General features: G+C 37.5%; 1 protein-coding gene across 1 annotated transcript in view; it reads left to right on the top strand.

The window, feature by feature from the left end:
• Window positions 1-2,752, top strand: part of KCNH5 (potassium voltage-gated channel subfamily H member 5) — a 255,663-nt gene extending 252,911 nt beyond the window's left edge. The window contains exon 11 of the mRNA XM_036309340.1: window positions 1,635-2,752. Coding sequence (XP_036165233.1) covers window positions 1,635-2,582 — 948 coding nt within the window. The 3' untranslated portion in view covers window positions 2,583-2,752. The remainder of the gene's footprint in view (window positions 1-1,634) is intronic.
• The last annotated feature ends 24,044 nt before the right edge of the window (window positions 2,753-26,796 follow it).

Below are 26,796 nucleotides of genomic sequence, written 5' to 3'. Positions count from 1 at the left end.
TTCAAATACAAAGTGTTTTATGAGAGTTCAAGGGAGAGAACCAACATTTTTTTTGAGTGTCTTTCATATGCCAGGGACTCTGTACTTCTCATATATTTCTAATCTAACCAACAACTAAATCAGAGGAGGTGATGGAGGTAAGTTATTTTGCTATTATCATAAAATTGTCTGATTCTGAAAGCACTTCATCTCACTTCTTTTTGAATTTTCCTTACAGCCTTCTCCTGCAGTTATTTTGTTCTTCAGCAAAAAATCTTACCCTATTAAATTCACTTCTAACTCTGATAATATAAGTGGTAATGTCCTATATAGTTTACTATTTTTTATTTTTCTTGAAATTATACATTCCCAGTATTATTTTTAAAATAGATATTTTTCATGAAAGTTTGCTTATTTATTTACGGATATACATCTAACATCACATGTACTATATATTTAATTTTATGTTTAAAATGTAAAAAAATATTGGAATTTGAAGATTCCAACCTCCCATTCAGTGAAAGTCTCACCTGGACAAAGTTCTTTCTTTTCTTTGCATATTTTAGTAGTGTGAGGATCACGAGTTTTTAAATTATTCAATTAATAGATAGCAGCTTGAAATTAAGTGTATATATTCAGGTGATATTTACCTTCCAGATTTTTTTTTTAATAGATCCAAGTTCTGCCTTCTGGAGCCATATGAATACATTTACTCCTTCCTTATGCCCAACCCATGTCCTTTGTGGATAACCTGTCTAACTTTCCAGTACTTTTAAACCCTGGAAATCTTACTATTTGACCCTTAAACAGGGGATGGTATTAAAGTAGTTTTGAATCATATATATATATATATATATATATACACACATACATATACATACACTAGTGGCCCGGTGCATGAAATTTGTGCACATTAAAAGGGAATTAATTAGAGGAAATATTTTAATATTGCTACTTGCCCTTTCTCTATAATAGAAGTATCATAGATGAAAGAAAATTAGTAAAATGTATATGAAAATCTCCCTCCTGTCAGAGTCTGGGGCGCACTGTGGGACCCAGAGTCAAGTCCCCGTCACCCGCGTGCACCTTGAAATCATGCAAGACCCAGACCAGGCTGCCCCCAGCTCCATCAAGCCCCGCAGGGCGGGGGGTGCAGCCGCAGGTCCCTCAACCCTGTTGCGAGGGCATGAGGGTGTGACGACCATTTGCATATTAGCTCTTTATTATATAGGAGATATATATATCATACAAAAACAGTGACATTTTACAAGTAAATTTAAGAGATACATATATATTTCTTTACTCATATATGTATATACACATATGCATATACTAACATATTTAGTATAACATATACTGATATATTTTCCATTAAATAGGAGCATGAACTAGAAAGGCAGTATCTCTATTCAGTTGCTTCTTCACTACATTCACCTAGAATTAAGTAAGCTAAGTAATCTTAGTCAACTGCCCTATGTTGAGTTTTAAGCACACTGCTTGTGTTAAATAGTATGGGAATATTTTTTTCCATTCAGAAATGACCTTGCCCTATGTTTGAGGGTTTCCTCTGTAAAACCAAGCACATCTGTATGCCGTCACACGATTATAAATTCATCTATTTTTATCGTGTTTTCAATATCTCTGCCCCACCACAGATCATTTTCCGTAAAATCAGCGATGTGAAGAAGGAGGAGGAGGAGCGCCTCAGGCAGAAGAATGAAGTCACACTCAGCATCCCCGTGGATCACCCAGTCAGAAAGCTCTTCCAGAAGTTCAAGCAGCAGAAGGAGCTGCGGAATCAGGGCTCCTCGCAGAGCGACCCCGAGCGGAACCAGCTCCAGGTAGAGAGCCGCTCCTTACAGAATGGAGCCTCCATCACCGGCACCAGTGTGGTCACGGTGTCACAGATCACACCCATTCAGACATCTCTGGCCTTCGTGAGAACAAGCGAGTCCCTCAAGCAGAACAACCGTGATGCCATGGAGCTCAAGCCCAATGGCGGTGCTGACCCCAAATGTCTCAAAGTCAACAGCCCCATAAGAATGAAGAACGGAAATGGGAAAGGGTGGCTGCGACTCAAGAATCACATGGGAGCCCATGAGGAGAAAAAGGAAGACTGGAATAATGTCACTAAAGCCGAGTCTATGGGGCTATTGTCAGAGGACCCCAAGGGCAGCGACTCAGAGAACAGTGTGACCAAAAATCCATTAAGGAAGACAGATTCTTGTGACAGTGGGATTACAAAAAGTGACCTTCGTTTGGATAAGGCGGGTGAGGTGCGAAGTCCGCTGGAGCACAGCCCCATTCAGGCTGATGCCAAGCACCCCTTTTATCCCATCCCCGAGCAAGCCTTACAGACCACACTGCAGGAAGTCAAACACGAACTCAAGGAGGACATTCAACTGCTAAGTTGCAGAATGACTGCCCTGGAGAAGCAGGTGGCAGAAATTTTAAAAATACTCTCAGAAAAAAGTGCACCCCAGACCTCTTCTCCGGAATCCCAAACGCCACTCCAAGTACCTCCCCAAATACCATGTCAGGATATTTTTAGTGTTTCCAGGCCTGAGTCACCTGAATCTGATAAAGGTGAAATCCACTTTTAATATATATTATACATATATATTTGTTAATATCTTAAAGACAGTATATACATCTATATACAGAATGTGTATATACAGTATATACATATATATTTTCACTTGCTTTCAATATGATGAACACAATATGGATTTTGATATGTAAATATTGCATGTCCAGCTGGATTCTGGCCTGCCAAAGATGATTATTAAAAACATAGATATTGCTTGTACATTATGCAGTTGACTGCATGCACACTTTACTTTTATTTATAATCTCTATTCTGTAATTTAAAAAAGTATGATTTTTGTTAATTGAGGCAATGTAATATTTGAAGAATCAGGGTTCAACCTGCCAGTGTTGCCATGACAAATTTGATCTCAGGCTGAGTAGACTGCACTGTCATTTCCTCACTGTTCTGTTGAGTTAAAATTATAGATTAATGCCAAGGAAGAGTTCAACTTTGTAAACTATTAGAACCATTTCATGATCTCTTTCCTTAGGTTATTTTTCTGTAACTGAGTGTTAGGTTATTTTTCCTCAAGAGGCAATGTTTTCTCCATTTAAAGGACTGTTTTGTTGCCTGAGTCAGATAGCAGTGTGGGGTATTGAAAATTTATTGCTATGGGTTTTGTGCATGAATTGCATTTTTGCTCAACTATACCTCTTCTTTTTCAACATTATACTTAGATAGTAATCATTAACTTCTGTGTAAGGAAATCCCTATCCCCTCCGTCTTGGAGAACAGCTGCCATCTTGTAAGCTGATTTTATCAACCCCATAAACACAAAACTCTTAATATAGTGTATATTATTATAGAAATACTGCACCACAGGGTACAAGGGCCTTTTAACCATTCCTGTTAGAGATGCTGATCTTCTGAAGGTGATGGATGTTCTAAAGTTGTGTTTCTAAAACTTGTTCAAGGGTGAAGTTAAAAGGCTCTTCACAAAGAAAGAAACAAACAAAAAACACTTAAGTAATTATATCAAAGTTTTACCTATAATGACTTAAATAAAAAAGAATGTAAAACAGACAAGTTTTGTAGCTTATCTATCACTTAGGAGGGATGAGACACAGGTACGGAATTGCTCACACATGATTCTGTGTGTAGCAATAACACATGAAATGTGGTTAAAAAACCCAGAAACAATTAAGAAGTAGATGTTAAATTGCTCAACTCAGATAACTGCTTTTCTATAATTTTATTCTGGTTACAGTTTTCTACAGCTTTTTTGCACACAGTTCTACTGCTGGACTTCTGCTGAGTTCATAGACTCCTGTGGCTCATGCAGACCACTTAGGAAAGTGGGATACTAGAGACTGAATTTCAGAGTCTTTTGGGTCACAAATCCTCTTAGAAAGTGCCTATTATCAACTAAAAAAAGTCACAAAGAGTTATGTATAGCTAATCCTTTAAATGATATGTATTGGGAATCAAATACACATTAATTCCTAAGAACACAGAAGAACTTATTTCTCTTGACTAAAGGGTATTTTGTAAAGTTGGTTGGAGAGACATACTTTTGAATTGGTGCATGCTTGACATTTACCAGTGGGAGCAGGGCAGTTAACATTTGCATCAAGTTGAAAATATATACCAATTGAATTTGTACATTATCGGACCATCTGTCCCCAAGAGGATAGCAAAATCAAAGGACATATTTTGATCAATTGTACCCATTTTTATGAGCTTTTCTACCTATCTCACTGCATCCATAAACAAAACCACCAGAAACAAAACTTACCACAGTTAGACTGGAGAAGTGCAAAGCAAAGTCATTTATTAAAATGTTGATATTTTAGAATTTGTAGTAGAACTTCTTCACATGCCCACAAGATGTGCCTCTTTCATTCAAGAGTCTCAGAACAGATGTTCTGTGCCATGGGTTCCATTTTCTTCCCTTTGTGCCCATAACTTCCATGACCCATAATGGAAGTTGTCAGGGGATGATGTCTCCATGCTATGCTACAATATCTACCTACCATACGCACATAAAAATGAGGTAATCATGGTATAAAACAGGGGTGGGGAAACATCTGGTTCATGGGCTGTATAAGGCCCACAGCATCATCTGTTCTGGCCCCGCCAAGGAATTAGGGGTGAGTTAATTAAATGTTTGACCAAACATAGCAGGCTAATTTTTAAGTTGACAAATTTGTATGGCCCATGAATGATGTTATAAATATTTAAGTGGCCTTTGGCAGAAAAAAAAAAGGTTCCCCACCCCTGGTGTGAGGTATCAGTCTTGAAATTGGGATTTTGTTGCTTTCAGGGTGAGGAGGGTACCTTTTACTTGACCTCTGACATTTATTGAATTTCAGGGTACTTTTCTATTTAACTAAGTGTGAGACAAGCTTGGCTAAGCTTTTTAAAGGTGGATGAGTGGTAAAAATAATCTGAATACAGAAAGTGGTCAGTTTAACTTTAGCCATGTGCTTCAACAAAAAACAGTTGCTGTAAAGCTGTAAGAGAATGACTGTGAAACAGACGGCCAGTGTAAAGCTGCAATCCATGCCTTTGCACATTAGTGGTGCATATACTAGTACTTGCTGTGTTCTGGCATTGACTCAGAGTTTCATCAAATTGACCTATAATATTATTGTTCACATATATGGGAAAGAAACGTATGGTTTTTGAACTACTACAAGTGTCACAAAGGAGAGAAATGTATCAATTGCTTATTTCTGGTACAGTTATGACTGTATTCTTTTATAGCCACCTCTGTTCCAGTTTGCACGACATGATGAGCTGCTGAATGCACTCTGCTGTTTCAGCAGGAATGCACGTGTTCAGCAAACACTGTACATAGAGTAGTCTTTTAGGTTCCCGCATTCCTTAGTTCTTACCAGTTGAACTTACTCAGATTTGAATGAAGGGTGAGCACCTGCTTGAATATGTGCAATAATGATACAATCATGTTCTGTGTTGCCTCAACCAGCATAGACTGTAGATTCCCTCTGGGGGGACCAGATGACTGCATGTTTTATTCTTACACTGTATAGATGCTCTTGGTGCATCCAGAATAAAATTTTTACTATGATATTTCTGAACAATGCACTAATAGGAATAAATAGAAATGTATTTAAAATCTAAACATTTTCCAAAGCAACTTACACACCTTCATTATTTTTCTATGATAATATATAAGATCAGATGCTGTACCCTGGACAGGTGGGTGTAACACAATAGTGAAAGTCAAATAAAGAAGGAAATGTGAACTGTGCATCATAATGGCAAGTTTTATCAGTCTGTTTTAGGATATTATTGCACTAAATGTGATCTGGTAGATAGAGGAGCTTATAATAAAAGACAAATAGGCACACGAAAGGCAGATGACAAAGTTGAGAGTGTCCCATGTTGACATAAGTAGAACTTAGGATGGTTTTGGCATAGATGTTGAGTAGAGATGCATACTTCATTGTTAAAATGGAAACCTTTTATTATGGACACTGGTTTCATCTCACATTAAATATAGAAATATAAATGTCCCAAGAATTTCATCAAAAAATTTATGTAGATCAGAGAATTAGAAAATTTGGGGTTTTAAATTACTCCTGGAGTACCCAGCACTTTAATAGGAATATGAATTATGACCACTAACTAAAGTGCCATTTTGAAATTTAATCTTATTGGAGCCTAAATGCCAATCACAGCTTCTCTTAAATTTAAGAAGATTTTGTTCACTTGTGAGATCTGGCCCATATGTTGTTCTATTTAAATAAATAAATTCTTTCAGAAAACATTTTGTTTTAATTAGTCTTTAGAGCAATGACTGTTTTTGAAGTGTGCACTGGCTGGTACTGGTGAAATTATTTGTCATTCTTAATGAATTGTATTACCTTGTATAATTTTTATCTTATAAGCTATTTTATCTATCTCTTTTCCAAAATTTTATGTAGCTAATGAGAACTTTTCTCTAGGATGTACATAATACATGGACAACTTTAAAATATGAATATTTTTAATGATGTGAATGTTGTGTTTTAATACTTTGTTATGTGTAAGAGTATTTCTCTTGTGGTCTTGATGGAAAGGGATAAAGGAAAGTTTAGTCTTTTGGAAAACAATCTGTCTATGGTTCTGAATCTAGCTTTGCCATAAATGCAGTGTATCTTTGGGGAAGATACTGTTGTTTTTATTTTGTTTTTGATATGTTCTGGGCTTCAATTTCCCCACCAATAAATAATAAAACGAAGAGCTGCTCCCTTCTTATATCAAGACAATGTTAAGTGATGAAAGTCATCTTTCTCTCAAATGAAAATCACATTAAGACAAATTATCATTTTTAATTTTTTTTCATAGATCAGCCAAGATATGCTTTCCAAATATTCTAGGTTTTAGAGGAGACTTCTTTGGTCAGAAGGCGGTAGGGAAAGGCATGGGGGGCTAAATAATCATTAGTAAGAGGCATGTGAGCGAAAATCTTGAAAATTACCTGGGTATTTGGAACTCCTAATCAAATAAACATACAAAGAACGAAAGTCTTTTGAGGGAAGAGAGAAAAATATATATGTAAATACGACGTTTTTCTTACTCTACTGAGTCATAGTGCTCAGCAGAAATTTTCAATTTTGTGAAAAAAGTAAATAAATTGGTGAATATTTAAAGTATAGGGCACTTCAACTTTTTTGTATAAAAATAATCATGACTTGCTCAAGATATACTGTTTCACAACAGCAGTTGTTCTTATAACAAAATTCTTAATATTTAAAGAATTCTTTCCAATAACCAGTTTTCCAGTGTGTACCTTCAATTGAAGAAAGTTGAGAAAAAGGTTAAAAATAAACAAACAAACACACATTTAATTACATTTTAAAAACACCCATGTTATTGTGTCCTTAGTGAGAGGGTTTGGATTTTAAAAATCATAATATATAATTAGTAATATTGGTAACTCAAGGAAGCCACTTTTAGCATGTGAACATTTTATTTTTATTTTTAATATGTTTTTTTATTGATTTCAGAGAGAGGAAGGGAGAGGGAGAGAGAGATAGAGACATCAATGATGAGAGAGAATCATCATTGCATGCCCCCTACTGGGAATCCAGCCCACAACCTGGGCATGTGCCCTGACTGGGAATTGAACCTGACCTCCTTTCGTGGGTTGGACACTCAACCACTGAGCCACACTAGCCAGGCAAGATTTTATTTTTTTTAAATGAGATTTGTTTTGTTAATTTTTGCTCATTCTACAAAGAGTCTTGTATATTAAGGGATACACTCAAAGGTATAGTCCCTTAATTTGCCATGACCCTTTGGGTAAGGAAAGAAGAGCACATAGAAACAAAGGAGAAAATTTTATGCACTTGAGGAGATATTTAGTTCTGTAATCTTTCCATCAAGTCAGAATTTAAAAACTGTTATACAATTAGGAGTTAGATGATATTTTGAAAGCAAACACCATTTCTCAAGTTAAAGAAGGATTAGTTATAAATGCCTGATATATTTGAGAATATTAAAGGAGAGTTAAAGGGGATTGGTCATTATTGACCGTGACTTTTTACTATCCATTGTAATCCTTTTGATTTATTTGCAAAATGGTCAGTGACATTTATATTTGTATCCACTGTGATAGGCCTATGGCATTCCAACTCACAGTTGCATTACATATGTATTCTACACATATGTAAATAAATATTTTCAATCAACTTGCTGTCAGTGTAAACTTTGTACTTACATTTCACATGTTGTTAGCAGCTTAGATAATAAAATCTCTTAAACTGTGGCATGACATTTAATGTTTTTTTAGAGGGTTGATATAGATCAATTTGACATGATAGGAAATATTCATCTTGGTCCAGGAAAACAAGTCAAGAGGAGATGTATGTGGGGTTACACAGAAGAAAAACAGTCAGGTTTGAAATAGGTTCTGGTGTCAGGCTAACATGAGCTCATAGGATTCCAAATCAAGATTTGCATTTCCAATTTGGAACAGATATACAATGAGGATCATAAAGGAGGTGGCCATTTAGACTCATGGGGGTGTAGGTATGGTCATTGATAATGCTTATGGGTGAAATCAAATCAACTCTAGTGAGTTTATATAGAATATTTTTTCATTGTTTTACCTTAGTTTTACTGGTGTGCATTGCTTTAGATTATTTTTATTTTACACACTAGAGGCCCGATGCATGAAATTCATGCAAGGGGCTTGGCACTCACAGCCCCAGCTTCATGCAGAAGGTCATCCGGAAGGATGTCCAGAAGGACATCCAGAAGGTTGTTCAGCTGTCTGGTCTAATTAGCATATTACGCTTTTATTATTATAGATACTTTATTGTGTAAGTATGTGCAGACCTCTCCATGAGAAAGATTGGCTAAGCCTGGATCTTCCATTAGTTATAAAACACACACACACACACACACACACACACACACATTGTGAATGGGCAACAACAACAAAAACGTTTGAACAGAAGCAAAAGTATAACATCCAGATTTCTGTAGTTATAACATTTTTCTGGCATATCACCAGGCAAAACCAAAGGGCAAATTCAGATGAATTCCCATGTCAGAGTCTTTAAACATTAAATAATGTGAATTACTAAATGCAATCTTAGGACTTGAGCAAGTTATATGTTCAAACATTCAAATGTTGCATACATTCCTTAGTATCAGTTTTTCTCATTGTTAAGTGAAAGAGTGCTTACCTGAGATGTTTCTAGTACCCATTAAATGAATTATAAAATGTGGTTTTAACAATATAGCTACAGAATCATCTGCATTAAAAGAGACATGTATTCAGGTTTGCCATACCTCTTTTCTGTGGAATTTAGATTGTCAATGAATTACATTTCTCAAAGTTTATTTATTTTCACAAAACAATTACCCACACGCTTAATATTTATTGATATTTGTATTCTTTTTTTGAAGCACTTGCCATTTACCTTTTTTTCCCTCTGGAAAGGTATTAATTTTCCACAAATCTACAGTTCTTTTATCTTCTGGATTTTACCCACCTTTTCTTATTTGGAATATTTTTAGAACTAGAGATTTAGATGCTAAAAATAATGATCTTATTAGCTATTCTGTTCCGGGAAATTTGAGTTATTTAGTATGTTTAACATTTAAAAATCAATAGATTTATATTAGGATAAGATGCTTACTCTGAATTTCAATGTTTTTATCTGACAAAATTTAAAAAAATTTTCTTTGACCCTGGTGAAAATTTCTTCACTTTGGTTTTACAATAAAGGAATTTAATTTTTGATTATCATAATCTTGAAAATAAGTGGTAATGATTCCAAATGCTATAGTAAAAATCTCTTAAGGGCCATAAATTATGTGAAGATGAGAAGTGCTAAAAATTCTTTATTAATGAAGTAATTAATAGAATTATGATGCCTAATTATATCAAACATCAATTTGTTAGTGCCCATGTTAATTATTATTAATAAGTTAATCTTCAAAGCATTTTATGTCAAATAATTGGTTCTCAGCTATCCAGTGAGGACAAATAACATCATTTATCCAAGTCTAAAGGACACTAAAATACTTTGGAGTTCTAGTATTGTTCTTCTTTATTGTTCTTCTCTACCTCTCAAAACACTTGGGGGTATACACAAACACACAAGACTAAACAAATCATCTTCAGTGTAGAGGAAGGCAGTTAACTTTTTGTTCTTTGGAGAGTACTTAAATTCATTAAATGGCATGATAGAGTTTGGGAATGTTTAATTGAGAAATTAAGAGAAAATAGGTAAACATTTATGTTGGCATACTTGTTTAGGTGGTACTAGAATTTGTAGTTGGTCCTACATTCTAGTTAATTCTGACTCATGTTATGGAGGGAAGGAGGATGGGTACAAGCTAGAATTGTTTAATGCCTACTATGTGCCAGATGTTTTAAGAGTATTGGTTTGTATTCTAACTTGAGATTTTCTACCTTTTGATTTTTTATGATGAGACCAATGTTTTTGCATGCTTTATGAGAGCCAGGACCATTGAGGATTTGGACTGGGAACCAGGAAGATGATGAAGGCTGAGTGGAATCTATCAACTGCTTTACCTTCATGCTTAGAAGTTAAGTAAGTTAATTAAGCCTATATTTATTGAGTGCTCACTCTCTATTTACACTATGCTAACCACTTTATTCAGGTTATAAATTTAATTATTGCAACAGCCCTGCGAAAGAACAGATTAAGGAACTTGCCAGGATAGCATAGCTATTAAGTGGTTGGGATTCTAACACAGTCAGGCAAACCCTAGGGAGACAACTTCATCTTTCAGAGTACTGACATTGCAAAGGCTATCTAGTTTAAATGCAAATTCCAAGTCTTTCAAGACATGCACTTTTAAAAGTTCCTGAATTGAAAATAAATTTTAAAAATTTACTTTATAATGTTAGCATATATGTTTGCTTTGTTCATAGTAGGTTAGAGTAAATGACGGAGGTTGAACTCATAAGGTGCCCCATCCAATAGTGGAATTTTCCATCACTTCTCCCCACAATTGAAAGGCATTGGTGGAGGTCAATTGCCAAATGTAATTATTAGTAAGAGGCAAGTTGTAGTCACTGGTATTAGCATTTCCTTTTCCAATTCAATTTTAACCTAAAAAAAGTAATACATGTTAGTCAAGGAAAGCAAGATATATTTGAGATTTTTTTCCCTATATATTTTTTTTCCACTTTTAATATTGGGATTTAGATGAGACTCCAGAAATATTTTATTTTTAAAATTTGTTTTTTGACCCCCTGAGTTTTAAGTAGATTAACACAATCTTGGCCAAACCACTATTAAATGCATTATCCAAATGAACTATTTCTATTTTGAATGGCAATCTGTGTTATTTCCAAATTTAATGAGCCTGTGATTATTTACTTCAGAGAATTTAAAGAATTTTCTCTAATGAAAAAAATGTTAATTTTATGAATGTGATTTATTTGTTCTACCCTTAGAGAATTTTTTAAGCTAACATCTGTAGATAAGGAGAACCATAAGGTATTATGATCTTATACTCTGGAATCTTCAGCCCAAGCCATCTTGTTTTCACTTTAACGATAACATAGCCAGAGGTAACTATGGGAAAGACCATTCTACTTTTTCCATAACAGCTGCGGAGGACCTCAGTGATATCATACAAAGCTTTCTAAAGTTAGCTCATTTTCATCACTGGGTTCTATATTATTACTGCATTATTATTTAAAGGAAGTTCTGACTTGCACTATATCTAAATGCACTTGGTCAAAGAACAATTGACCAAAAAGTACAGTTTTTGCCTAGACTTCTAGCTGAGAAAAAAGGAAACAAAGAGGTAGGAATAGCAGTTACTTTTTCTTTTTTTTTAAAAAAAATTACAGTTTACTTTAAATATCATTTTGTATTGGTTTCAGGTATACAGCACAGTGGTTAATTAGATACCTTACAAAGTGCTCCCCCCAGATATTTCCAGGTCCCACCTGGCAACGTGCATAGTTATCACAATATTATTGACCATATTCCCTATGCTGTACTTTACATCCCCATCACAATTGTAATGTGGTTTTTGTGTGTGTGATGCTTTTTAATAGTTTTTATTTATTTATTTGGAGATAACACATTGTCATAACTCTTGTTAAATTTTAATGCATTTAACAAGAAAATGGAAGCATTTTGAATGGGGCTTTAATATATATATATATATATATATATATATATATATATATATATATATATATATAAAATATATTGTTCTCCTACCAACCAAGTTTAGAACCTCTACTTCTGACTACCTAGAAGCACAGGCAAGGGCACTTAGCTGGTTGGACTGTATCTTCATGGCGTAAAGTCAAAAGATTTGACCAATCTCTCCTCATGAAGAAACACTGACTATTGAATGAAAAGTCCACACAAGGCTAAAATACCTATATTGATACCTGAATAAAGCATATTGAGTATTCATAGTAACTAATTTAATTAATTCATTATCCTCCTCTGTAAATCATCTTTGATAGCATGAAATTTAACCTTTTCCTTCTATGGTCACACTCTCTATCGAATTAAGGAAAATGGACTTTGTGATTAAAGCAACATAAAGGTTGTTGATCACAGAGCTGTTGGTGTCATGGACCCTTCATTTGTTCCTCAACTTTTTCCAACCAAAGTATGATGGGAAAGATTACAGATGAGATTGAGATAGAGTAAACAGGAACAATAGCTAGCAAACTATGGAAAACCACAATAAAGATTCATTTTGAATTCCATGTCGAAGAAAGTTTGATAGACTTGAGTCTTTAATATTGGTATATCATGTCACACCCATGAATTATTAGTTTAAACAAAAGCCAAATGTACTTTCATTTAAAATCAAGATTAAGATTATTTAACTTATTCCATATTTAGAAAATAGTGGGGAGACTTGGTTTTTGTGATCTCTGCATGAATGTTTTCATGTTGTGATTCTAGAGACTCTTCTTCAGAGGGGGTATAAGTATAATGCTTATGTGCTTCTCGTTTTAGTTGGTAGTAATGGCATTTTCAACCGAGTGGTCATTGTGCCCCTCAGAACCCATGCACAGTTAAAGCGAGACAGAACACACATTTCATCCTGGGGACAATATGATTGTTACCAATATGATTGAAATTGGAAAACAATTTAGAACCATTTCCAAAATGAAACACCCATTGTAGTTTATTAAAAAAGCAATGAATCCTAAAAGTGCTTGGTACTCAGAGAATACAAATTAAATGTGCATATTTATATATTGAAGACTATACATTTCTTTTTATTCTACATGTTGGTGACTTTGGATACACTAGTTAATGGCATTTTGTATAGTATAATGAAATTTCTGACTATCACATTGATGTTACTATGGGAATTAATCTTGGCAAACACATAAATGTGTGCCAAAATTATTGGTGGGAACTGAGTTTATTAAAGATACCTGTACTATGATAGTGAATCAGTGGAGACAATTCATGCATTGGTCAAGGAAGCAATGCAAAAACTTCATGTGATTTTTTAAATATCATTCTGCTAAGCTGTACTTGTTTTCTCTTCTCAAACTCTAATTCATGCTTAGCAGATCACTTTTTCTACTTAAAGGTATTGCAATGTGTAACATAGAAATTTTCTATGTAATGTTGAAAAATTACCCGATTGCTAAGAGAATGTGTGAAAATATTTTAACTTTATGAACTTTAGGGTCAATTCTGGAATATTTGTGATCAAAATTTGATTAATTCTGGGAAGTTTATAGTGATTATTACTTTATTTAAAAACTGTCCTCCAGAAATAGTCATTTTAAAAAGTGAATTGATTGTCAGGTGGAAGTTTTTAATTGAAAGAATTCCGGGTTTCAGCACAATAAACTCTATTTCATCAGGGAGGATTAGCTTTGTGTTTTTTTTCACACTTTATTTAAATGTGAATATTTTTTCATGATACAGAATAAAATGTCATTTTATGAAACTTGTTTGAATTGAGTCTTTGTTGAAAATTATTGTTTTGATTCTGGTTTATTAAATGAAAAGCTCCCATGATAAAAAACATGAAGCAGTGAATTCAGAGAACTCTGTCTTCTCATATATTAACTCTGATAATGTTATTTTAAACTCCTATTATACTTTATCTTTGATAAATTCTACTGTGACAGTATAAGTAATAAAATTAAAGAAGTGTCAGATCAGAAGTTAAAATTTTAAAACCCTAGAGGTAACTATGTTTGAATTAGAAGATTTCTGTATCCCATGAAAGATAATGATAAAGTCTACATAGAATTTTGGAGAAATTTTCATTTTACAATAGGGTTTCTTTTAATGGTTTTTAATTATATCAACCTATCAAAAATGTTATTATTTTCCTAACATTATGAATTTACCCCAGTCTGTGAAATTTAGAAGCATAAGGGCAGGATATACATGAAATAATAGAATAATTTCATTTTTTTAAGAAAATAATCACAAATGACTTTGCCACGAAGCCTTGAGGCACTGAAAGGCAAGAGCTGAATAAATATGTAATATAGGATGACTGTTATATGAGAACTGCATATTTTCTCTAATTAAAGAAACACTAGCTTAAGGGATGTATTTTGGGCATCAATGAAGAATTATTCATATCTACTACTTTTCTATGCAATAGAACATTGTGGTTGGAGAACAACTAAATAGTGCTTTGTCTTTGTTATAGGTATATTATGGTATGTGTACACAAGGTAAGAATTCTAGAGTCAGCTCTCATTTGTACAGGAGTCAAGTATATGATGATACACATAACTAAATGGATCATCAAAGTGATGGCATCCTTTCTACATAAATATTTAGTAATTAACACTCCACTCTTTGTCCTTTTCTTATCTTTCCTTATATACATGTGCGCACACACACACACACACACACACACACACACACACACATCAATAAACAGAGGCCCAGTGAATGAAATTCATGCACTCAGGCAGAGGGAGGGGCGTCCCTCAGCCTGGCCTGCTCCCTCTCACCGTCCAGGAGCCCTTGGAGGGATGTCCGACTGATGGTTTAGGCCTGCTCCCCAGTTAGGGCCTAAGCCGTGGGGAGCAGGCCTTAGCCGTCAGTCGGACATCCTTAGTGCTGCCGTGGAGGCAGGAGAGGCTCCTGCCACCGCTACTGTGCTTGCCAGCCATGAGCCTGGGTTCTGGCTGAGCGGTGCTCCCACTGTGGGAGCACACTGACCACCAGGGGGCAGCTCCTGAGTTGAGTGTCTGCCCTCTGGTGGTCAGTGCACATCATAGCAACCAGTCGTTCTGCTGTCAGGCCAAAATGGGCTCTCCGTCATCCCTTGAGGGGTCCCAGATTGCGAGAGGGTGCAGGCTAGGCCAAGGGACCCCACTGGCGCATGACCAGGGTCGGGGAGGGTCGTGGGTGGTTGGCCAGACAGGGAGGGACTGTGGAAGGGCTCCAGGGCTTGTCCAGCCCATCTTGCTCAGTCCCAATAGGCCAGACCCCAGCAGCAAGCTAACCTACTGGTTGGAGCGTCTGCCCCCTGGTAGTCAGTGCACGTCATAGGGAGCAGTTGAGCAGCCTTAGCATATCATTAGCATATTACACTTTGATTGGTTGAACGGCCAACTCTACCTATATCATGTCAGATCAATTTTGTTTAATCTACACAAATAAGCATAATGTGCTTTAATTGGATTAAATGAAGATGTGCCCAATATGAACAACCTGGAACAGACATTTTACAGCTGGAAGGCACTCTGGAAATGAATTAGCACCACACCTAACTTTGAGAAATGAAGAAACCAAGAATTGGAGAGAGTAAGTAATTCTCCGAAGTAAAATGGATAGTTAGTGGAAGAGTTGGGATTAAAATTCAGTTGTCTTGATTCCAAGTCCAATGTTTTTTCCACTGTATCATATAGCTGTCTGGGTTTTCCACAGTGTAACACCATGTGCTCATGCACGGGTGCCCACGCACACATAAACGCATTCTAGCAAATGCTGCTGAAAACGTTGCTAGCCTCATCTCTGATTGTTGCTGAAAAGGACAGTTGTGTGTATAACTATGCTACTTTAATAAAGGTATGTGTCCTTCATTTTCTTTTTCTTTTTTCTTAAATATATTTTTATTGATTTCAGAGAGGAAGGGAGAGGGAGAGAGAGAGAGAAACATCAATGATGAGAGAGAATCATTGATTGGCAGCTTCCTGCATGACCCCCCACTGGGGATCAAGCCCACAATCCAGGCATATGCCCTTGACTGGAACCGAACCTGGGACCCTTCAGTCTGCAGGCCGAATGCTCTATCCATGAAACCAAACTGGCTAGGGACTATTTTTCTTAAATTAAAAAATGCGATCTTACAAAGGGTGTACTCTCCCTTTGATACCAAGATTGTTTAGTATCTTATAATCATGACACCTAACAGTTTTAGAAACAGAATTAAATAGATAATCCATTTGTTGTATCTGGCTAAGGTGACCCAATTGGGAAATAATTAAGAAAGACTGGGAAAAGATTGCTTGGATACTGACCACCTCACATCAATGTGTGAAGAGCAGAGGCTGGACCTTCTGCCACTCTTTGCTCCTGTGGGCCCATGTGGGTGCATCAAACACTACTTCCCATCTTGCCTTATTCTACTGTTTTCTTGGGCCCAAACTTGAGTCTTTACGTGTGTGTGTGTGTGTGTGTGTGTGTGTGTGTGTGTGTGCGCGCGCGCGCGTATTTAAGGAGAACATTCTCTTGTTTTTTAAAATTCATTGGAACTATTCCTATGAAAAGGGAAAATATATGTCTGTGACCATGGTTTATAAATAACAGTGGTCAATATGGTCAGTGGCTAGTGTAGAAGTGTTAGCATCTTGTCACCTGGAGTTATGCAGCCCAGCAACAAATATTGCTTTCATGTATGCTATGGTGACCTCACTGATCAAATTCAGTTGCACCCAAATTGTGGACATTAGGGTTGTGAATATCCTGTTCTCAGACCAACAAGATTCTGTTGACATTCTGTATGCTAATGACTTTTGAGTTACATAGTTTATGGATTGGCAGGCATGAGTTCCAGGAACAATAACCAGTTTTAGAGAGAGAGAAAGGAATTTCAGTTATTTCATGCCTTCTTTAAATTTCCTTGCTCTCCACTCTTAACACCTTTCCCTTAAATCTCAACAACTCAGGCAAGGAGAGAAGGGAGCAGATTTTCAGGATCCTGGTTCTTTTACTGTTACATACGCACACACCGTCTTCTGTTCCCTGCAGTTTTCCACTGGGCTTGAAACAGAAGAGAAGAAACACTCTGAGCTAGTGGCTGTGTGGCTCCCCGCCTGTCTAAGGAAACAAAGGAAGACTAAAACAAGACATCCCACAATCCCCCATTAAATCTGAGAGGAGAGAGAGCAAGGAGGGGCTTTGTCTTTGAGCACATCAGCAGCAAGCAGGACAGGTCTAGGCTGGTGGAGGTGTCAGGCGCCTCTCTCCTCTTTCCTCTGCTAGTGGGTATTTCATTCTTTGCGTAGATAACTTAGAGGGGAAACATCAGAGAACGTTTTCCTACCCAGATCTCTGACTACAAATCAATTTTTTATTTGCCTCAAAGTGACTCTTGGACATGCATGAAATATATGGTTTTCATATTAGACCTTATAGAAATAAAACAAATGTTAAAATTATTTTGAGGAGGACTTTGTAGTGGTCCAGTGTCTTTATAGAAAGTTATGATCTAATTTTTCAGGGTTTGGTCTTGTTCTAATTCTAAAGCAGGGAAAAAACAACAACTAAGGTTTACCTTCACACAATGGTCTGCCTAGTCATATATATGGAATATTGCAAGTTCATGGCATCACCTTAGCTTCTCCCCTGCGCATTTATCTATGTGTGAAAGCTCCACAGGAGCATTGAGATGAGTGCAGGATGCTCTGATGATGTAGACATGAGCTACTTAAAGGAAAGGACTATGTTTTCTTCTTCCTTTACAGTTCCCTGCAGTGGTTAGAAGTGTGCACTATACCCAGGACAGTTACTACAATTAAAAGTATTGAAAGAATGCTCAGGGTAGTTTCAGATCTATTATTTTACACTCACCTCTGTTTTGAAAAGCTTTAACACAGCTAACTCATGCAGGAAAGATAAAGCTACCACTTCTTTCCTCTTTGCATCGAAGATAAGTAACCAACATAAATCACTCCTAATTGTCTGGGAATATGTATTATAAGGTTGAAAATTCCATATGCTGCCTTAATATCCCTGTGCCTCCCAAGGACCCAAAATCTATCTGTGAATTCCCCCAACCCTGCCAAATGGGCAAGCCCTACCCCCATTGTCTCTAAGCAGGAAAAGCTCTCAGCTGACTAGTTCCCTGTTAGCCAGGATAGGTGCATTCCACCTGGTCCCCAGCCTAACAAGGATTTCACTTCCCTGCAGCCCATGAGTTGTTTTCAAATAAGCCAATCACATCCCCACGTGATAACCAAAGGTCATTTCACCTTATGGTTACTAACAAGCCTCCCCACCGCTCCCCAGCCCCTGCTTTCTGTTTCTGAATGCAATTCCAGTGTGATTCTATGTGATATGCAATGTCTTCCATCTCCCCCAACTGTGAGTATAGGTGACTAGTAAACTCCTGTCTGTTTCATTTGTCCAGTGTTTGGTGCTGCACATTTGATTATCTTTACTCTTTAAATGGGGCATCCCTCCCTTTTCAACAAGGTAATAGAATGTAATTAGGACAGAACGTTAATTCAGTTTGTTGAACATAAGGTCTATAAACTAACAATGCTCATCAAAAGTAAGCACATTATGTCTCTTCTTACTTTGATGGTTTCATTAAGTGACAATCTTTGTGTACAGTGGAGCTTCATACTCAAATGCGGTGATGAAATTTGATTGGGTACAAATTTTGGATATTGTCTTTTGACATGCAAATATTTCATAATAAAGGCAATTTGTTTAGCACGGAGGTCAGCCATGTAGTAAAAATCAGTCCCCTTTTATCCAATTTGACCACATAAAACAAACATCTTTCCCTCATTCACTGTTTTTGCTGCTGGAATTTGCTGATTCAAAAACAAAACAAAAACTGTAATGATACTTTCCTTCCTGCAAATATCTTCACTTTCCAAGACACTTACTTGGCATTTTCTAGGTATCAACAGATTTATAGTTACCTGGACAATTCTATGGTGAGAAAAATTATAGTATTTCAAAGTTCTTCTATGATCTGCTCTAAAGAGTTTTGGACTGATTGTTTAGACCATTAGTTCTCAACTTGAGGCAATTTTGCTCCCAAGGGAAATTTGTCAGTTTCTGGGGATATTTTTGGTTGTTTAACTGGGGCAGGAGTGCTATGGGTGTTTACTCTGTAGAGATCAGGGATGCTGCTAAACATCCTACATTGCATAGGATTAATACCCCATCCCAAATAAGGAATTATCTAGCCCCATTTATCCATAGTGCTGAGGTTGTGGGATATTGTGAGTTGTAACAAAAAATATGTATGTGGTCTTCATTCCCATTTCTGACACAGAGCTTCCAAAACTCTTGGAATTTCCTATGTGATGATAATGATAAAGGTGTCTTTTATTATGTCAATGAGGTGACTTTTGGACTACATCTAAGGATGGTAGCTATTGCCATTGGAACCATCAATTTGACTAGTGGGTTGGAATTTTCAGTCCCACCACTGACCTCAGGGGAGAGGGGAGTGGAAAGGGGCTAGAGACTGAGTTTAATTAACAATGGCTAATGATTCAATGATTGCATTAATTATGCCTAGGAAATGAAGCCCATATAAAACCTGGAGGACAGGGTTCCAACACCTTTCATATTGGTGAACACTTGAAGATTTGGGGTGAGTCTTGTGCCTGGGGAAGGCATAGAAGCTCTGTGCCCTTGCCCCATACCTTGCCTGATGTATGTCTTCCACTGGGCTGTTCTGGAGTTATATCCTTTTATAATAAACAGGCAATATAATAAGTAAAATATTTCTCTGAGTTCTGTGAGCGGCTCTAGCAAATTAATTGAACCCAGGGAGGGGGCTGTGGAAACCTCTGATTTATAGCCAGTTATAAAAACTATACTGTCAATAATTTGATCCAAAATAGTGTCAGACATTGGCTCATTCAGAAAGCAGCCTTTGAGAACATTCCCAAAAATAGTCTTGGGGCTAAGGGATGGCTGACCCAAGATTTTTAACCTTCCAGTCTGTACATAAGCTCTACACCCAACAATCCCTCCCCACCTGTCTGAACAGAGCAGAATCATATTCTGTCAGGATGGAATGGCAATTCTCAGTCCAGAGCTATAACTTTCAGCTCAGTATATCTGTTACAGGACATTTGTATCTTTTATTTAATTTTTAAGTTTTCACATATTTATAACAGCTTCTTTCAGTTGAAATTTGTAAAATAAAAGAAAGCTTTATGAATTCCTAACTATTTTGGAAGAATTTCCCACCCTTCAAATAACTCTTAAGTAGCTCTCAAATTCTGAATTAGCCTTTTTAAAAAAGTACCCACGACATTATAGCTTAAATCAGAGGGAACAGGATAAATGTTGACCAAAGTGTCTTCTCTGGATGCACTAAGATCATTGTAAAAGAAAGGCACTACGCCTTAATTAGGTTGGAATTCCCCACCTTTCTCTCCCTCTTTTCCTTCTAAATTGTACTCAGCTTTGAAGGACTCTTAAACATGTATACATCACATACAAGTGAGTGGAAGAAGCTTAATAAATAATCTTACCTGAATAGACACCACTCTCATTTCTGTGTGAATGAGATGATTCCTAGAAATATTTCTTAGCCCTGCTAGTGATGCAGTTTGTTTGCAAATTAGTTTTGTCTGCCATTGGAACATTGCTGCAGATGTATTGGCGAACCTGTCGTTGGAGAAGCTTTATTGCCTCTTTACAAACAGCTTTTTGGAAATGCAATTTAAATAGCATAAAATTCGCTCATTAGAAGTTATAATTCAATGATTTTAGTAAATTTTTAAATACATTTCATTGATTTCAGAGAGGAAGAGAGAGAGAGATAGAAACATCAATGATGAGAGAGAATCATTGACCAGCTGCCTCCTGCATACCCCACACTGGGGATTGAGCCCACAACCCAGGCATATGCCCTGACCAGGAATCACACTGTGACTTCCTGGTTCATAGGTCAATGCTCAACCATACATATAATATGTATGCTTTTATGTCCGACTTATTTCACTGACAAACTTTTTAGAGGTTAACCCATGTTGTTGCATATATCATTACTTTTTTTTATTGCTGAATAGTATTTAAATGCAGTTATATCCCATTTGTTTGCCCATTCACCAGTTTACAAACATTTACATTGTTTTCAGTTTTGGGTTATTGTGAGTAATGTTTCTCTAGTCTAAACATTCATACAAGTCTCTGTAAGGACATAACATTTTCCTTATTGTGAGTAGATGCCTAGCAGTGGAATTGCTGGGTCATATGGTAGCTGTATATTTAACTTTTAAAGAAAATACCAAATTGTTTTTTAAAGTTACTATGTCATTTTACATCCTCACCAGAAATGTATATGATGGCTTCAATTTCTCAACATCCTTGCCAACACTTAGAATCATTGGTCTTTTTGGTTATAGCTATTCTAATAGTTCTATAATGGTATTTCTGTGTGGTTTAAATGTGCATTTCTCTAATGACTAATGAAATTAAACACCTTTTATGTGGCCTTCCTTTTTTTCGTTTGGTGAAATATCTATTTGAATATACTGAATTGAGGAAACATTCAAATCTCTTACCTTACCTTTGCCTCTTGGCACCACTAATCCCAGCTTCATGGGATGACAATTGATTTATGGGCTATAAGAATGTATCCTTTTCAGATATCTGAGTGACTTGATATAGGAAAGAGATGGAGGTAAGAGACACTAGTACTTTTGGGAGATATTAACTTGAAGTTGCAAAGCGACCTTAAGGCTTAATATGTTTGAATATACCAAGGAACCTACTTAGACTATTTCTTAAATGCAGCTGGCAAGTGCTGAAAAACAATTCTGGTGCCAAAAATTTTAGTCTCAAGAGATCTTCATCTTAAAAGCTTATTTTGAAAGGTAATTCAAGAGGAATTTATATGAATGAACTTTAGATTAAACTATAAAAAACCGCAAAGATAAAGCAACTTAAAAATTTGAAGATGGAATGGTCCAGACAATGGAATATTATCTCATCCAGACAATGGAATGTTATGCAGCACTAAAAAGAAATGAACTATCAAGCCTTGAAAATACATGGCTGAAACTTAGATGCATATTGCTAAGTGAAAGAAAGCAATCTGAAAAGGCTAACTACTAGCATGATTCCAACTATATGACATTCTGCAACAGGCAAAACTATGTAGATAGTAAAAAGATCAGTAGCTGCCAGGAGTTGGGTGGAAGAAGGGATGAATAGGTGAAGCACAGAGGGTCTTTAGGGCAGTGAAACTACCAAATATAAAACTATAATGGTGGGAGTGTGTCATTATACATGTCTTTAAACCCACAGAAGGTACAACACCAGGAATGAACTCTAATTTAAACTATGGACTTTGGGTGGTGATGATGTATCAATATAGGTTCCTCAAGAGAAATAAATGTACCTCACTGGTGAGGAATGTTGATAACCAGGGAGGCTATGCAAGTGTGTGGGCAGAGGGTATATGGGAAATCTCTGTACCTTCTGCTCAGTTTTGCTATGAATCTAAAACTGCTCTAAAAATAAAATCTATTAAAAATTAAAGTTGTTTATCTAAGTAAAAGGTGTTCCTTGCAACCCAGGCAACTTTGTGTCTGAACCAACTCCCATTTACTTTTCACACTCTCTCTGTCAAATCTTTTATTTTGTGGAAAAGTCACTTGGTTGGTCCTGTGCACTAATTTCTTCAGCAGCCTGTAATAATTTAGAGGTGCCTGCCACTAACCACTCCACTTGATACTCACTGTTTATACCGCCTTTAAAGTTGCAAAATTCATCTTTGAAGCCTGTACTTTTTTTGGTGTTTGTTTGTTTTTCAGGTAAGCTAAAATAAAAAAAAAAATTCTTCTTTCTCTGTAAGTCAGGTGATGTAGCTATAGAACAATTCTGTATAACAATAGTCTGTTTAGAACCATCATAGTTTGGTTCGCAAGTTTAAGAAACGCAATGATGTAGAATTTACTAATACATATCCCTTTGATGGTGTGTATTGCAAATTCACTCCTGGAATATTATGAGGAAAAGATTTTTTTCTTTTGACTTGTCAGCTGTGGTTTATTCTCCCAGAATAACACAATGAGAAAGGGTTTGAACTGCTCAGAGCAGAACAGACTGGCTTGCAGTTTGAGGGACGTAGTGTTGCTCCAAACCAAGTCTGCGGCCCCCCTTTTCCCTGCAACATCTCCAGCCACAGTGCAGCTTTGAGAGACATGCCTTGAAAAGCGCTTCACGATCCTGGGACCCCAGACTGTGCTGCTTCTCAATGTATTTGTTCTGTGCTCATACAGTGTGGACTAGGCTCCCACTAATTTACCAAATAAATTCCGTCCCCAGGGGGACTGTCTGTGGCCTGATTCTGTGAGGGCTGAGACCACATCTCCTGGACACCTTGTGTCTCCAGGACCTGAAGGAGAGCCATGCATATGAAATATATTCAGTAATTATTTGTTGACTAAACGAGCATTGAATGTTATCTTAACATTGTTAGATGTTAACATTGTGAAATGTTGAGGCATATCTGAGTACCTCACTGGCTCACTCCCAGAGAGACTACCTTCTAGCTCAGTATTTTTAGGTTTCTTTAAATTTGTTCCTTTTGGTGCAATACGGTTAAGATGAAGACACTGACATCATATACTCTGCTACGGTGCTAATAACATTATAGAATATACATAATCATCAATACATAGCTGTGCCATTTTAATTCTTCTGTAATTATTCAAGTGGGTTTTATTTTACAAAAATGCACTTGTTTTGTTCCATGTAAAACTACTATGCCTAAAGCCTGGCTGGCAGGACTCAGTGGTTGAGCATTGACCTATAAACCAGGAGGTCACAGTTCAATTTCCAGCCTGGGTTGCAGCTTGATCCCAAGTGGGGGGCGGGGGGGGGGGAGGTGTGCAGGAGGCAGCCAATCAATGATTCTCTCTCATCATTGATGTTTCTCTCTCTCTCTCCCTCTCCCTTCCTCTCTGAAATCAATAAAAATATATTTTAAAAAACCTACTATGCCTAGAAAGGGAGAGTTACAGAGGTAAATCAGAGAGAGAGAGAGAGAGAGGAGAGACAGAGAGAGAGAGAGAGAGAGAGAGAGAGAGAGAGAGAGAGAGGAGAGGGAGAGAGAGAGAAGAGAGAGAGAGAGAGGGAGAGAGAGAGAGAGAGAGAGAGAGAGAGAGAGAGAGAGAGAGAGAGAGAGCTTGCCTTCAGGGGAACTTAGAACTCAGGGTAGGAAGCAGAGAGGTAAATACATAATACAAGGTACTGAGTACAAGGGGAAGGGCTGGGGTAGGAAGCAAAAAAATTGCTGATTGTGGGAAGAACCTTCCTGAATGTTCCAAATGGGGACACCAGTTTGTACTCTCAGGAATGTAGAGCTGTGAGCAGGGAAGCAGGTGGCAGAAAGCACTGCTCTTGAGTCCCAGTGGTGTGGTTCATAGACAGAGTGCACCCTGTCCCAGTCCAAGGCAGCTGAAGGATGTTAGAAATATATACGCTCCCGAGATCTGTTGCATAGGTGTATTAATTTACTGTATTACCTAGGTTTTTTTTCCAGAGTGTACTTTTTAAAAATATGTTTTTACTGATTTCAGAGAGAAAGGGAAAGGGAGAGAGAGATAGAAACATCAATGATGAGAGAGAATCATTGATCCGCTGCCTCTTGCAAGTCCCTCACTGGGGATGAAGTCTGCAACCCAGGCATGTGCCCTGACCGGGAGGCAAACCATGACCTCCTGGTTCATACGTCGACGCTCAACCACTCAGCCATGTTGGCTGTGCTCCAGCATCTATTAATAGTTGGTTTAAGATGAAGTGTATGAAAACCATATTATTTTAGTAGATAGAAATTAGGTTGAAAATGTGTGGCCTATAGAAATAAAGATGTATCATGTTTTTTTCTGGCTTTTGGGAGTGTTACGCTATTCCAGAGTTTCACAAGGATTGTAGATGACACCCCCAAACCCATCTTTATTGTCTTTTAGTGAATGAAATTCACCAACATATAGTATGATTCTTTCAAGAATAGAGTTGCAAAGGCTATTGACTCCTTTTCAATTCAAACTGCACATTAAATTCTTAATAATACATTCCCACACTTATTATTTACTCTTTATAAAATTAAGTTATAATTTAATATATTTTTAATTAAACTTTTTATTTTGAAATAAATTATAGGTCCTCAGACTGTTGTTATCTAGTACAGAGAGGTTCTGTGTACCCCTCACCCAGTTTTCTCCAATGATTATGTCTTACCTAATTATAGTGTAATATTAAAACTAGGGATTTGACATTGTCACAATCTGATTATAGTTCCAAGCCATCTTATCTTGTGAGTAGTTTCATGTAACCACCACTACAATCAAAATACAGAACTATTTCATCACCACAAAGGTCTTCCTTGTGCTGCTACCTTACAGTCAGTCATACTCTCTTCCCTGCCATCCTAGCCCAGCCCCATTCCCTGGCAACATCTAATTTGTTTTCCATTCCTATAATTTTGTCATTTCAAAATGTTTTGTGAATAAAATCCTACAGCATGGAGCCTTATAAGACTGGCATTTTTCATTCAGCATAATGCTCTAGAGATCAAGCCAAGTTGTTGTGTATATTAATAGCTTATCACTTTTTATTTTTTGCATTAGAGGTCCCATGCATGAAATTCGTGCACTGGAGGGGGTGTCCCTCAGCTCGGCCTGCACCCTCTCACAGCCTGGGACCCCTCAGCAGACATCCCTCTCACAGGCCAGGACCCCTCGCTCCTTAAAGCCAGCTGTGAGCCAGGCTTCTGGCTGAGCGGCGATTCCCCTGTGGGAGCACACTGACCACCAGGGTGCAGCTCCTTCATTGAGCGTCTGCTCCCTGGTGGTCAGTGAGCATCATAGAGACCAGTTGTTCTGGTCATTCTGCCATAATACTCACTTAGGCTTTTATTATATAGACTAGAGACCCAGTGCACGAAATTCAAGCATGGGTAGGGTCCCTAGGCCTGGCTAGCGATAGCGATCAAGGCCGATCAGGGCCTTCCAGCTGCTGGCCAGGGTCTTCCTTCCAGCTGCCAGCCAGGGCCTTCCTTCCCCCCGCTGTTGGCTGAGGCCTTCCTTCGTTCTGCACCACCCTCTGGTGGTCAGCACACATCATTGTGAATGGTCAAACTCCTGGTTGGTCGAACTCCCAAGGGGAGAGTTTGCATATTAGGCTTTTATTATATAGGACTAGTGGCCCAGTGCATGAAATTCATGCACAGAAGGGGCGTTCCCTCAGCCCAGCCTGCACCCTCTCCATTCGGGGACCCCTTGGGGTATGTCTGATTGCTGGCAGTCAGACATCCCTCTCGCAATCTGGGACCGCTGACTCCTAACCGCTCACCTGCCTGCCAGCCTGATCACCCCTAACTGCCTCTGCCTGCCTGATTGCCCCTAACTGCCTCTGCCTGCCTGCCTGATTGCCCCTAATAGCCCTTCCCTGCTAGCTTGGTTGCCTCCAATTGTCCTCCCCTGCTGCCCTGATCTCACCCCCAACGGCCCTCCCCTGCCGACCTGATCTCACCCCTAACAGGTCTCCCCTGCCAACATGATCACCCCTAAATGCCTCTGCCTGCCTGATCGCCCCTAACTTTCCTCC

Source organism: Myotis myotis, unplaced genomic scaffold (genome assembly GCF_014108235.1).
Source record: "Myotis myotis isolate mMyoMyo1 unplaced genomic scaffold, mMyoMyo1.p scaffold_m19_p_1, whole genome shotgun sequence".
Taxonomy (NCBI): Eukaryota; Metazoa; Chordata; class Mammalia; order Chiroptera; family Vespertilionidae; genus Myotis; species Myotis myotis.
The sequence above is the reverse complement of the archived record's forward strand: the minus strand, read 5'-3'. Positions and strand labels throughout refer to the sequence as shown.